Source organism: Motacilla alba, chromosome 8 (assembly GCF_015832195.1).
Source record: "Motacilla alba alba isolate MOTALB_02 chromosome 8, Motacilla_alba_V1.0_pri, whole genome shotgun sequence".
NCBI classification, from domain to species: Eukaryota; Metazoa; Chordata; class Aves; order Passeriformes; family Motacillidae; genus Motacilla; species Motacilla alba.
This window is the reverse complement of record NC_052023.1, coordinates 11612933-11628622: the sequence shown is the minus strand read 5'-3', so window position 1 is coordinate 11628622 and position 15690 is coordinate 11612933. Positions and strand designations below refer to the sequence as shown.

At 37.5% G+C, this 15690-nt stretch overlaps 1 protein-coding gene across 1 annotated transcript in view; it reads right to left on the bottom strand.

The window, feature by feature from the left end:
- AK5 (adenylate kinase 5) overlaps positions 1–15690 on the bottom strand; it is an 82507-nt gene that overhangs the window by 19738 nt on the left and 47079 nt on the right. Inside the window, exons 9-10 of the mRNA XM_038145047.1 lie at positions 3070–3112; positions 1907–1951 (exon numbers count right to left, since the gene is read on the bottom strand). Of these exons, the coding sequence (XP_038000975.1) occupies positions 1907–1951; positions 3070–3112 (88 nt within the window). The remainder of the gene's footprint in view (positions 1–1906; positions 1952–3069; positions 3113–15690) is intronic.

Sequence of the window (15690 nt, the reverse complement as noted above, 5' to 3'; positions counted from 1 at the left end):
TATGAATTAGAAGATCGTTCATCATTCATTGTTAAAATTGATGACGTGGTTTTTTGTTTGGTTTTTTTGTTTGTCTTTTAATGACTGGCAATAATTACTTAAGTTTTGAATATTTATTAGAGTATCACCTAATTTTACCTTTGTGCCCCTTTATATTTTTTTGGTCGTGAATTTTACTTTGCTGGCCAAATTTATCTTTGTTTTTCCTCTTTTATTATCCTGCTGTTATCTCCTCTATTTTTTACTTGCTGGTACTCTTTCTCTGCTTTATAATATGGATAGAACATCGACATTGTTGCTTAATTAATCCAACCTGACTGTTATTCCAATTAATTCCTACATTAGCTCTAATGTAAACTTTTGCTAATTAGATGATTTCTTTTTCTTTCTCTTTTTGGAAAATTTTCAAGGGTAATTAGTGGGAGAGGGAACTGCCTGTTTCTTTCCCTTTGTCATAAACAGTATCTCTGTTTGTCAGGTATGGCAGATGGTGCATTCATTTTGATTTGTTTGTAAACTTCTTCAAATGTACATGTTTAAAATTCTAGCTTCAAAACACCATTATAAGCATCTTATTATTTCCTCATCAAATGATACACACCTATGTAATGAGTCAACATCCTTAATGTCACCTGACCACAAGACAGTTTTTCCCATTCTATCCTACAGCAGCCTGACCCAACTTCTCTGCTCCCTCTCCCGTCAAGGTATCATGGGCTGAACATCTCTAGCACTGCTCACTGCAGCAGAGCACTTTAACCACTGATGTTTGGGACTTTTTTTACTTCTCCCCATCCCCAACAATTTAATTCTGCTCCTGTGAGATTTCTTCATATTTTTCTTTCACTGTTGTACCATTCACAATGACCATATTTCTGCTCTTGACTGACATTTCCTGCCTGCACAAACATGTGCATGTGGGTAGTGTGTATAAAGCTAAAGCTGGAGCGGATATAAAGCTACAGCTTGTGGATCAACAGGTGATCCCTGCAGATTTACCTGCCTGAAAAGGACACGGGGGGGTTTTTTTGTTGTTTTTGGGGTTTTCTGGTTTGTTTGTTTTTTGTTTGTTTGTTTGTTCTCCCTAGGAAAAACAATGCACAAATTGATAGAGTTTTATGTAAAAATTTGCCATGTCTTTGTCCTTAGGTCCTTGGAAATGTATGCTCCTGCTCTGGATTGTAAAGCAGTTCTAAAAACTGCTCAATACAAAAGCAATTATTCTTTCCAAGTAATTAGTACCAAGCTTTAAGATCAATCTTCTGGTTATAATTTGTTTTAAAAGACTGCTCCAAGTTTATGCTAATTATATTACTCACATTCATGTGATAAAGGGCATTAACATGGTGCTTTTACTCTGTGGATTTCCAAAAGCAACATAAAAGTAAAACCTGAACCTGCAGAGCTTCAGTGCTAAGGATCATGCCTGGTGAGCAGCCTGTTGGCTTTTAACAAAATGCTGAACACACGCAGAATTGAAACCTGTATTTAACAGAAGTTGCCTCACAAATAAGGAAGGGAAGAGACCTGGTATTTTTCAGCCAAATCTTAAACTTTTGAGTTATAATCCAATGTAGTAAAAGTTTAATTAATGGTGGTGAGACAGCTTTGGTGTGGGAAGTCACACAACTCAGCTGTAACTGCAAAAGAACTAAGCTTATTTTGAACATGTTCACAATCAAACAAGCTGCTGCTCTGAGCTTTACACAACTGTTGATAGTATGGTTAGACCCAAGTTAATTACATATTATTAAATCCTAACTCCCTTTCAAAAGACTAAACCAACACCGTAGAATAAATATTCTCAGCCAATCTATTTTGCGAAATAAATAAATAAATCACATAATCAAAGCTAAATAACATGTGAATATTCAAGTGTAGCAGTAAAATTAGGAATCCTACTTACCGACAACAAAAATGATGTTTGATTTCCTTAGATCTTCTGAAAAGTCTAAAATGAAAATAAAAATTCTTTAGTAGCAAGAGCTACTAATTTTAATGCCAGCTACTTACCACACCAAATTGTGTAACACTCATGCAAGGGGACCTGAATTTACTAGATTTACTTTCTGCTATAAGAAATAGATATATTTTCTCCATTCCAAAATGAGCTACTATCCACAAGCCTATTAATCTCTCAGTTTCATACTTGTCATTGCAGATATGATAAAGACATTTTACCTGAAAATAGACCTTGAAATACACATCAGTTCTTTTAAAAAAGAAAGGAAAGAAGAGAGAAGCAGATTCATCTTGATGTAATAATGAGATGTAATGCCTCCTCAGCCACTGCAGTTTCTACTGAGCATATTATTACATTATAATTGCTGTAGGATTTTGTCCACCTTCCATTTACATTTTATACTCTCTGAAATGTAGTTCTAAATTCCTCTGAGTCTCAAATTCAGCCAAATAATAACCATCTTAGCTGAAATCCAGGCCATACACTCACCAAAACTACGGTGTGTATTACAGCTTTGTCTTTAAATGAAAGTGTATCTTTTGAAAAAGCAATTCCTTCTGGTCTGAGTCCCAGCTATTGCACTGATTATACCAGTAGAGAAGGTGATCTTGCACCATGTGAGCCTGCTGAAATTTTATTACATCTTTGAGTTAATCATTTACAAGACACATATTTGATTTTGTTAATCACATACAAGATGCCTCAACATTTTTGGAGTTTATTTTGCGGTGTGTAGGTCTCTTATTACAAAAAAATCATTAGCCATGAAAAATTTTGCTTTATCCTTTTATTCCTCTTATACTCTTAGCACCTCATGCTTTCCAAGAAGACTTTCATAACTGCCAATTTCTGAAAACAACTATGAGATTTGATGCTGATTAACAGTAGTATTTTCTAATAATTTTGGATCAATTGGCTGAAAGAGTATACAGACGTCTTTTACAAACTTTAAATTTCATTCAAAAGAATTCACATGATAAAAATCCCTTGAGGCATAAAGTTCACAATATAAATCACCTGAATTTACTTTCTAAGTAACCATTTAAATAACGGGAAATCAAAGGTTTCAAAATTAAATGGCAATTGACACTGAAAAAGAAACTCACCTCCTGTGCTCTCATAACCAGAAAAACTTGACTGCTCCTCCTCCTGTTAATTAAGCAATTGACAAATTGAAATGGATATCCTGCATAGTTTGCATTTCTTCTTACATCTGCTTATCTGTATATCTTAATATGTATCTAAGCTCTCAGTTTTAATCTATGTTGAGATATGGTTTACAGTGTGACAGAAATTCTGTTAGTGTTGTTGCAGTTGCTAGAACACAAGAACTGAGAACCCAAGATATCTTGAAATGATTCACTATCCCACATAATAAGTAGAGCTCCTCAGGGTTGGGAATGGGGACTGGTGTTGTTTAACATCTTTGTTGGTGGCATGGACAGTGGGACCAAGTGCACCCTCAGCAAGTTTGCCAATGACACCAAGCTGTGCTCAAGGGAAGGGATGGCATCCAGAGGGACCTGGACATGCTTGAGAGGTGGGGCCATGTGATCCTAATGGAGTTCAGGGCCAAGTACAAGGTGTGTACTTGTACTCCTGCATCAGGGCAATCCCAAGCACAGTTACAGGCTGGGTAGAGAATGGATCCAGTGCAGTCCTGGGAAAAAGGACTTTGAGTCATTGGTGGATGAGAAGCTCCACATGATCCATCCATGTGCATTTGCAGCCCAGAAAGCCAGCTGTGCCCGGGGCTGCATCAAAGGCAGCGCGGGCAGCAGGCTGAGGGAGCAGATTCCACCTCTCTGCCCTGCCCTCGTGAGATCCCCCGGCACCGCACCCGGCTCTGGGGCCCCAGCACAAGGACAGGGACCTGCTGGAGGGAGTCCAGAGGAGCCCACAAAGATGCTCAGAGGGCTGGAGCACCTCTCCTAGGAACACGGGCAGAGTGAGTTGGGCTTGTTCAGCCTGGAGAGGTCTCTGCAGAGACCTTACAGCAGCCTCCCAGGACCTGAAAGGGGCCTGCAAGAGAGCTGGAGAGGGACTATTTCCAAGGAGAGTGACAAGGGGGACTTGCTTTAAACTGAAAGACAGTAGGTTTAGATGAGATCTTGGGAAGAAATTCTTCACTGTGAGGATAGAGAGGCACTGGAACATGTTTCCCAGAGATGCTATAGATGACCTATCCCTGGGAGTGTTCAAGGCCGAGCAACCTGGTCTAGTGCAACATATCCCTGCCTGCTGGGGGTTTGGAACAAAATTATCCTTAAGGTCCCTTCCAACCCAGGCCATTCTCTGCTGTAATACTGGTTTTGTGAGGAACAGCTCTTCAGTGTCCAAATACACAATTCCCAGATGATAGATAAACAACCAATGTGCATTCTGAATTTCTTATGAAGTCACAATGGTATGATAAGCTGTTAATAGTGAGAAAGCAATATTGGAGAAACTTCTAAAAGTGAACTATAACATAAAGATGGCATTGGTCTTTGATCTGAACTTCAATGTGTTTACCTTCTGAATGTAACACAAGCTACAAGTTGTTACAAAGCCTGTTGAACTACAAGGAGGGACTACACCAGAGAAATGGGGGATGTAGCATGTTTTGTCTCCTGAGATTTAGCTACTTAAAATTATTTTGGTACTGTATATTACAATCAGTGAGAAATTACAAATACTGACCAGCAAGACTGTCAGAATGGGAATTCTTTATTGTTCTGATAAGTGAGAATTATATACATGCTGGACATAGTCTAGGTTATGAGGTGTAAATATACACACACCAACAATGCTTTAGCTTGATCTGTAAAACAGCAATAACAGCATTGACAGTAACACATCCTCATGTGACAGTATTACATCACCAGTGCCTAACATCAGCATGAAACACGTTATGTGAGTCATCTCAGTAGCATATGGCTATCAAGCCATAGCTTCTGGCAGCACAGCTCTCAGAAACAGCCACCTTTAAATGTGTAGAGCTGCAGAAGTAGATGAAGTGACATGAACTGCAAGGTGACTGGAATGGGTAAACTGCTGCCCACTGTAATTTGCAGGGCTCATGCACTACCCTTGCAGGTTTCTCCTTGTGTTCCCATCATCATTGAAAATTAAGTACTCTTCATTAGGCTGAAGTACCATTACACTGGTTACACAAATTATTTTCATTTTTTGATTCACAGTAATTCTCAGCCTATTACATTGCAGCAGAAGAACTGCCATCTTAAAAAAAGAAAGGTGTCATTTTCAAATGAGAGATTATTCTCTTTCCTACATTTCAAATGACAATATTAAACCTATGTCAGTTATTTTTGGATGTAATAATACAATAAAATAATTGACCCTGCAAAGCATATGTTGCATACAAAAGGCTTCATTTTAGATTCTGCTTCTTATAATGCCTTTGAAAGTTTACAGATCAAAATCCTTTTAGGCACTAAGTTTAGAGTAAAATTCCTTTAAAAATCTGGATCAGAATTCCAAGCTTACAATCAAATTAAAGAATTGAAAGCAGCATTACTTCTTTCAAGTTTTGCTGTTGTTCTTCCCTATGACTGCAGAAACTGAATCCAACCAGTTTTTGTGCTGATCTGGGTGAAGAGCTAGATGTGCTTTTTGGTTTGAGGTCCCTTGCAAAGAGTGACAGTCTGGTGCCCTGTTTAATGCAGTCCCCTTGTGTTTGCATTTGACAGTAGCCATTTCTGATTGAGTCTTTCTAGGAAGTAGGTCTCTAAACTGCGAATGGCTTGGCCTGTATCAGGCTGAACACACTGCTCTGCCTCCTCACCAGAGTGCTTTGGAAAATAACTGTGGGATTCAGCAAGTGATCACATAAGGCAAAGTCCCTCCAGTTAGACAGCAAATGGTATTTGACACCACACTGCCATCAGCAATACAGTGATTTAGCAGCAGTCTCTGTGTTCTCAGTGTAGCTGTTTCCATGCACTTGAAAGCAAAGTGAGGAAGATTACATCTTGTAATGAGCTCCAAAGAAAGATAGTTAATCTGTAATTTTAAATACCTTTCCAGTCAAGTTATATCTCCAGATATTATCTGGAAACATATCCATTAATGGAGCACAGCTGTCTGTGTAACTGCTTAAACAATATCAACAGTACTTTAAAATAATTGCTGATTAGAGAAGTTTGCTGTCTGTAAAGAATCACTATTTGACATTTGTCTTTAGAGTTGGAAAACACAGGCTTTTGACTGCCATTTTACTTGTCATTTGTGTTAGTAAATTTACTGTGTCATTTGTAATTAGTAAATATCTGGCTGGTAGTAGACACTTCATGGGTTAATGACTTTTCAGTTACTGTCACTGCTAGGTTGTGAGTTAAGTCCACAGAATCATAGAATGATTTGGGTTGGAAGATCATCTAGTTCCAACCCACCTAATTTCTATAGTAACAAACTATGACAGTAAGTCTTAGCGAATAATAATGGAACGATACAGAATTCTTCAGAAGTTTCAATTTTACTGCTAATGAATCAGTACTCTTAAGGCATATCAATAAAATACATTTAATTTTTTAATCTGCTGAAGGGACATTTTCTTCATTAGGACTTAGTGACAGCTGTTGTGAATGTCAGTTACCTGATGAAATGAGAAAGCTTTCCTGTTACCCATTAATACCCTCTGCTCCAGTCCTTGCATGTTTTAGTTGGGTTTTTTTTGCTTTACATGGACAAGAGTTCTCCCTTATCACCTTATTGTTGTTTGAATGCTTCTGGAAAAGAGTGGTGAGAAGTGCCTGATACATTTTATTCATATTTCTAACAGATATAACCAGAGTTTCTTCTCCAAATTTACCAAAGATGATAAATAATCAAAGACAGAGGAGAAAAGAGGCAGTAGAATGAGACTGAATTTAAAATACAGCGTGACTGCTGCTTAAAATTATGCTCAATTTTCAAGCTTGAATTTGAGAATGTAAATATTCCAAGGAATGTTTCAGACACAAATTATTTAAACAAATAAAAATTACATGTTTCCTTGCTGGTTTTATGCAAGGGCAGTGCTCCCTGGGTATGGGTTTTATGAGCCATACCATTAAATTTGATTTATACTTCAAATCAATTTTTGAGCCGGAGCTGCTTTCTGCAAGCTGAGTGTTAAAGTATGCCTCTGTAAAGCTCTGACCTCCCCTGCTCCAGAACTAATAAATAAGGTAAGACACAGTAGGACTACCCTCACACTTCAAGGCTTTTTTCTCCATTGCAAGTCAAATTTTCTTATATACTTCATACTGCTCAGCAGAGTGGAGTTACTTGTGTTAAAAAGGACTAAAGAAACTAAGATGAGGGTACAGAGCTAATGTTTTTCGAGGGGATTTTTGTTTGTTCAGAATACATACAACTGCAAAAACATCAGTGTTCATAACAGCATCTTCAAAATTCTGACAGATGAGATCACTGTGATTCCCATTTAATTCTGGGTTCCTAGTAAAGACAAAACTCTGTGCCACTATCTCTTGTGAGGACAGGCTGAGGGAGCTGGGCATGGTCAGCCTTGAGAAGACTGAGAAAGGACCTCATCAATATCAGTCAGTATCTGAAGGGAGGTGTCAGAGGATGGACCAGGCTCTGCTCAGTGGTGCTGAGCAGTGGGACAAGAGGCAACAGGCAGAAACTGATGCACAGAAGTTCCACCTAAACAAGAGGAAGAACTTCACTGTGCAAGTGACCAAGCACTGGCACAGATTCCCCAGTGAGGTTCTGGAGTCTCCCTCACTGGAGATATTCAAGGGCCATCCTGTGCCATGGGCTGTGGGATGACCCTCCTTGAGCAGGGAGGTTGGACCAGATGACCCACTGCAGTCCCTCCTCCCACTTTCCCCATTCTGTGATTCTGCAATTAGTCTTTTAAAACAAAACTTATTATCAGTTCCAAAAATAATAATAATAATAAATGATACTTATTAGTTAGAGATTAACCCATTTTTAACAGTCACAGATCAAATTATCTAGCTTTTAAATTTGGTTGTGTTTTTTTCAGATTTTGCATTCATGTTCTTCAAGAACATCAAGAAGAATATCTGCAGGTACTTTAGAGAGGAAAAAGCCACAATCTGTGTGCTATAGTTTTTTGGGGGGTGTTGGTTGTTGTTAGCTTCTGCACATATTTATAATGACAAAAATGCATATGATTACTAATCATGAAAGTGAAAGGAAAATCTATTTACTTCATATTGATTTCCAGACACTGGAAAAAATTTCAAAGAAATTACCTCTTAAGAGCAACAAGGTGGGCAACCAGAACACTCCTCCCAGGAGGGTAGCAGCAGTTTGCATCATCACAGCACTGTAAGAGTGTTCTGGTGTTCTGGTAAACCAAACACCTCATTTGCAATTTTAATACTAATTTGATTTAAAAGGCTGAACTAGAGGGGTCAGCATTACATGTAACTTGAAGAAGAACTGGAGCTTGATTTTTAAATATATTTGTGTTTTAAAGACATTAGAGACATTCAGATACTATATTATCTATACATAGTTTCTATCTATCACTGACTTTAAAATAGTTCTATGACATATAATATTCAGTTAGTTTTCAGTTAGGTCTGTATTTATAGAAAGCTCCCAGTGCCTACAAAATTCTTTCTGGAAGTTATCACTATTTCTCCTTTGGTATTCTTGTTTTCTGTAAATCACTATCACTCCTTAAATTATTCTTCTCTATGTGGAGCATTTATGCTGTTTGGTACAAATTCTCCCAGGGACAATTTTTTGGTTTTTTTACATCAAGCCACTGCAGCAGAGAAGTGAAGCAGGAGGCCTCCTTGTGTACTTGAACCACAAACTTGGTGCTGCTCAACTCCTATTTTAGACAGCTGACAACAGTCCTACCAAATGGGTCCCTCACATCAGACATCTCAGCACTAAATGTAGAACCTCTCTGCCCTGAGACCTGTCTTCTGAGAGGTGAAATCCAGTCATTGGGCTTTTTGTTGTTAATGGTTTGGTTTGGTTTGGGTTTTTTTTAATGTATGTGCATTTTGTGGTTTTTTGGGGTTTTTTAAACTTAAGATGAGAAAGGCTTTTCTGCAGGCCTGTCTCAACTTAGTTTTCAAAAAGAAAAAGAAAAAGACCTTGGCATGGAGAAGGACAAGAATGGAGTGTTGCAAATAAATCCCGAAACTCAGTGTGTGACCTCAGATCCTATGATTTGCTGCTATTCAGATAAAAATTGACAGTTGTGCTCAAATTTTGCCTCTCAAAGGCCTTCTCTACTTAACATTTCACAAGCATATTCAAGGTTTACTATGGCATCTATTTATCTATTATTAGGCAGTTCTGTAACTTTCAACTTCTGCAGTATTTCTAAAGGACTTCTGTGTTAGGAAGGAATTGAACTATCTGAAGAAACAGTCCACTGATTTGAGATGCACTGCTGTGAAGGAGTTCTAAAACTAGGCCACTTTTCACTCTTTATGACTGGTATTTAAGCCCAAAATGACTAACATTGACTGCACAATCCTGGGATACATAAGGAGTAAAAAACCAAATAGGAAACATATGGCTTTCTGAAAATACATAGGGGATTTTTTTTTTTTATTTTCCAGTGTACCCAGAGAAGCCACTTTTCTGCTTTGATACAATACAAATAAGTGATTTTAAGAGCAGTTTTGTATCCCATAGAGTAAAACAGCATCTTTGCAATCACTGCACACTGCAGTTTTATATGTGTATGCAAAAATATATAGGATGTACATTGGCAGGGATTAAGAAATATAAAAAAAAATAAAAAGGTACTTCCTTGTGCAGTATTTTAAAATATAGGAATTATTACCACAAACATTTTCAAGAAAGGATTTTGGTAGCTGTCTTTAGGGATGCTGGGCTACGTGAACAGAGCCCACAGCCCTGAGGAAGGCCTCTAAATCTAGGAGGCAGAGTGGGTTTAAAATACACCTTTACATTTCTTTATCAACTTTTGGTGGAAGAGGAAAAGTTCTGCTGTGGATCCTATTTGCATCAACTGTGTGGGATACCTGATATTACCCAAGAATTATGCAAGCTCTCTGGACTGTAAAGGTAGAACTCATAAATTTAGCTGTGAAGTTAGATTTTGTTCATGAAGGCATAAAGCCTCACTTTGCCAGGGAAAGGGTAAGCTGGTGTGAGGAAAGAAGGTGCAGTATCCTACTGCTACTGCCTACAGCAATGATGGTGAGATACTGTAAATTGTAATGCTTTTACTACAGACACTTCCACGAGCCACAAGAAGGACTTCATAATTTACTGCAGAATTATTCAGTGAGGCATAAATGCAGCACCTCTTGAAGAATAGTGTTGTCACTGCTGTTTAAATCTCCAGTAACTCACTTGAGCTCACCATCATTTTAACTATATCCTTATGCCCAGTACTGCCCACCAGAGCTGCAGGCAGCAACTGTGGGTTCAAAATTAGGAAAGAATTGGAATGCAAAGACTTCAACTAACCTTGGCAATTTAGCCTCCCCTAATATAAGTATCACCAGAAAGTAAGTTCAAATAACATCTGTGAAAGAAGAAGCAAACAACTGCTTCTGGCATTTCACAGAAGAAAGTTCAGGTTGACTCTTTGGTTATTTTTTGCCCATTTTGCCATGGTTTGCATGGGGGGAAATAAAGCAGGAGACTTTCCAACATGTGCCCTTATTACAGTGTACAATGGTGATTTTGAAAGCGAAAAAAATTCTTTGTGTTTACAAAATTATTTCAAAGCACCAAAATACACATGGTTTGAGCTTATTCAGGAAACATTTTGTAAGGCAAACTGTAGTACTTTGTTTCTAGAACTGTTTTTTTTTTAAGCATTTAATAGGATAGTTTCCATGGCAACGTGAACTGAACAGATTGTTCACTGACTTCAGTACATTTCTATTAAACATCTTTTCTCTGTAGTTAGGCCTGTCTTTCTAGCTCTTTCATGTCTTTGGATGCTTATTCATTTTGCCTTTTTGCAGATATCCTTAAACTAGATTGGACTCCACCTTTACCAAACACAAGTGTTGGGAGAACAGAGTTTTACAACCATTCTCTGAGTATCCTCTCTTTTTCTTTTCTCTCTCATATTCCTGTTTTAATCAGTTTCCCTGTATAACCATAATCTGTAATTCAAATTGATACCACTTTCTATAAGCAAAAGAGAAATGGACACTGCAGAAATGTTCAGCATTAAAAGCCCAAATGGCTTCTGGTTACTCTTGGTCATTTTACTAAGACCTGTAATGTTTAATGCTGCACAGCATAGATGAATAAAACTGCTGTTACACTACAAGTTCCTTATGTTGTCAAGTAAAAAGAAAGCACATGATTAATATATGACATTCTAATCTGACTCCTTTAAGAATTTAATTAATGTTTATCTGATTTTGAAAGGTACCTTTAGAAGTCTGAATGAAAATTTCTCCTGCTAATGAAGGTGTGCAGTTTGCTCTCCATAGTATTGCAATGCTAACCCCAAAGTGTTGTGTCCGAAGGGTTAAACAAATTACTTGGACTGAATCTTCAGAGTAGGGAAAAGGGAGTCAAAATGAAATGGCAACTGATAGGAAACGTAGTAAATGGAGGAAAATGGTCTTTGGTTTAATCCACAGAGCTTTAGTTAAATGAGGCTTTCACTTTGCTCTTGCCCATCAGTTTTATTAATATTTGTGTTCTGCCTCTGCATTGAAAAGACTCTCAGGAACTTTTCATTATGTCTTTCGAATATTTAAGTTTCAAGCTATGCTAATCAGTCAGGCTGGAAATATTATTATAGTCTTGGTAGCAGTGGAGTCTGTTTTGCATCAGTTCACTAAAAGCTTTCCTCCTGTTCTCCTAAAGCCTGGATTCCTCAGTGCTTTGGACAGGAAGCTACACCGAGCTGTAAAATGAATTGTAACTGCATGGCAAAAACTTCTAATCGAGAGCCTGTTTCCTCTTGTTAGGATGAGTAAGTGTCTTTCAGCGCTTTTTTCCTCCACTTGATTTTGGTTTTGCTTGTGAATTTTTCAAGTGAGCTATCACATTTCTAATTATAAAACATTCTGAACTTGCAGCAAAGATTGGGTTATTAAATATTGGGTTAAAACTCAGTTTATTTCATTACTGAACAGAAAACCTTTTTTTTCTTTTTTTTTTTACATCTATCTTTTTTTTCCCCTTTTTTTTACATCTACCTTTCCTAGGTCTTTGATACTTTGGGGGGGGGGGGGGGGGGAAGGCCATCTCTTCTTTGCACATACGATTGCATTTATCTAATTGCATTTATCTAATTGCATTTATCTAATTGCATCAGTAAATGCAGTATGACACTGCAAGGACATGGAAATCTCTCCGTTATGAACTGGTAACTTCCTGAAAGGCACAAAAATGTATTTCCATGTTTTGTAGATGCGAGGGTGGTGAGGCACTGGAACAGGTTGTCCACAGAAACTGTGGATGTCTCATCTCTGGAAGCATTCAAGACCAGGTTGAGTCAGTCTCTGAGCAACCTGGCCTAGTGGAAAGTGCTCCTGCCCGTGGCAGGGTAGCTGGAACTAAATGATCTTTAACATCCCCTCCAACCCAAACCATTCTATGAAATTTGTGACCTCCTGTTCCAAATATTACTAGAGGCTAAATATATTTTTGAGGATTTTACTTGAAGTTGACCTGATGTTCACATTTCCCCAATTCTGAAGTTCTGTAAGCACTTGCACATGAGTGCATTCTCCAGTTGCCTGACAGTGTGTTTTAACTTTTTCTTTAATTACTCTAAATATTCCTCAGGCCAGTTAAGGTTCTCCTGAAAGGCTCTTTTCACGAGAAAATAAGAGGCTGCTCTTTTCTTCTGGAACTGTTTGATAGGATTCACTGATTCACTGAACTAATTGTTCAGTACTCCCTTTTGGCCTGAATGCACTTGAAATAAGCCAAATGGTAGGTTTCTAATTAAAAATCCAATTGTTAGAAATAAAAACTTTCTAATCTCTAGAAGCAAGTGGGCATTATATTGATAGCCTCTCTGGCAAAGTTGAGAAATTGAATGGCAGGTACAAATGAAAACAGTGAGCATTAAAAACCTTTATCACTTGAGAGCATTCCAGAAGCAAAGAACAATCCTTATTAAACCAGACACTAGTCATGACAGCAAGTTCTGCAAATTGAGAATACTCTTTAGAGTTGCAGCACTCAAAAGTGCCTGGCCCAAAATATATTCCTGAAGTCTTAATATGGGTTACAATATCCGAAACTAACCACGTTACTTTGCTTTTATGTTATCCAATCAAGTCATGAGTAGTGTTATCATTATTCCAGAAAAGGCTGTAGAGATTGCTAAGACACGAAACCTTGACTGGTTCTTCCATAAGTCATTCTCAATGAGAGGTACTATCTGCTTCATTTATTTATTTATTTCTATCTTTCAGAAAAATGTATTTCTAAGTAATTCTAAAAAATTATATTATTCCTTTTATAATACAGGATCTCACAAATATGAAACAAAACCAGGAAAATAGGTATTAATGATATGGAGAAAAGACTGGGATCTAATTTTTTTAAAGGGTATTTCCCTCCTGCTTTCCAGTGCTGTAGGGACTTAGTGATTACAATGTTCTAGTTCTTGAAGTCTTCATGCATAGACAGTAGAAAACAATCAGCTTACTTTTAATTTAGCTACATAAATTTAATTGAACCATCATTTATGAAATGTACTATTCAAACCTCAAGCTTTCTCTGAGTTGTTTTTAATTCAATTTCCCCTGCATACTCTTCCAGAAAAGCCAGATCTTAATTTGGACTAGTGCTGCTTTGCACCGTTTCAAGGAGAGGTATCAGATGTTTCTGGGAGCACTTGGCCCTCCTACATGAGCCAAGGACTCCATCAGTGCCTGGAACCACACCACTCAATCTCCTTGCTTCTGCCTACCAGTAGGAGACATTATTCTGGAAGAACTAATGTACATCTGAACAACTCAGATGCTTTCTTTGGTTTAGTTTACACTGGAGATTTTCCTGGCTCATTCCAAGAATGAGAAAATGCAAAAGTATCTGTGTTAAGTCCACTTCAGCTGCACCAAGACACCCATTGCCAGCTGTGGCTTTGTTCTGTGTGACCCCCAACTCCTCTTGTTCAGTGCCTACCAAGATGTTCCCCTAAAATTCAGCCATTTTTAGCAGCTCAGCTGTGTAAGGTTGCTTGGAAACCAGCCTTCTTATCCCCCACATTCTCATGACAGATTTCCTATGCAATAACATCACTGCATGACACATTTGTATCCAGACACACATTCTTTTTCCACTTGAGATTCTCTGAGTAAAGGTTGTTGATGCTTCACACAATTCGTAAACAGCATGTGGTAAATCACTGGGGTATTAAATCACTGCCACAGCCAAAATGAGCTCAAGTTTTGAATGTGAGCAGTTCCTCACTCCTGAATTTAGTTATTGATCTTTCCATCCTGAGAGTAATTTCTCATTTTGTTTTTCAGACCAGGCAGCTAGGTGGTATTATGACTTCATGGTAATCTCCACTCCCTTTTTTGCTTCTGTATATAATACTTGCTTCCATAATTTCAAATTGGTCGCAATTGCTTTCTCCTTTATATTTTCTTTATATTTTACAAGGTATTTCATATAAACTGTTTGTACATTTATTTATTAGTAATAGAAATATTTATCTTTTTAAATGTTGCCAAAAAGTATCAAGATACCGACTTGCAGTTAAAGTCAGCTGGTGTCAGCCACTTCATATTTATATAGCTGTCCCTGACTGATGGGCTTTTAGCACTGTTTTAGCTTCATTTCTCCTTCTTTGTTAACGGTACTGCACTCTTGCCAGAATGGAGATGTGTTAGCAAAATAATGAGAAAAGCTAACTTCCACACCTGGCAGAAGGAATATTTGCCATTGACAAAAATAATACAGTCCCATCATAGTCTTGTTCAATCTCATGTGAGAACCACATGCATCCAAAGCTGCGGTGCTTTTATGGATGGTGTATGTATCATCAGTGAACTATATAGAACAATATCAGTATAATTTTAATGTTTCTGTTCATTTTATTTTGTAACTATAAAACTTGTGGTTATTACATAAACATTATGAACCAAGAGTATAATTTAAGTGTATGTACTCTTCCAAAAGAACTTATTTTAAATGTGATTAAAATGCAAAATTTAACATCAAAATAGCCAAACATAATATAAATATAGATTCTGCTTTATAGGCCTAAACCCCTAAATAATAAAGTACAGTACAGACAAAGATAACAGGAAATTTAGAAGTTTCCTGGGCAGAGAATGTTTTAAGAAGGGTTTATGAAAGAATGGGATTTAAAAGGGGATGTGGGGACAGAGGCAAGCTGCCTCCTTGAAAAACAGCCAAGCTGAAGTAACTGAGCCAATAAGAACAGTAAAGGGATCTAAAAATTAAAATAAATGAATGGAGCTAGAACATATAACATTTTGCAGGTGAGGGTAAAGTGTTGCATTGAATACTGTCAAAGAAAACCAATGAATGATTCAGTCAAAATGAAAATTCAGTTTTGTTGGCCCTCATTTTGTCACCAGCTTTGAAATGTCACAAGAAAAGATATCTTCGGCAAGTAATGAGAAAAGAGGTGAGAACATTTGCAACTGCATTTTGTTGAATGACAACAGAAACACAAATTAGCATTCTGTGCCAAGCTGCTTACAAATCTAGAGAGATGTTTGTGGTATTCATGAAGAAAATACAAGCAGAGTCATGCAAAAGTGGAAGACAGGAAGCAAAACATA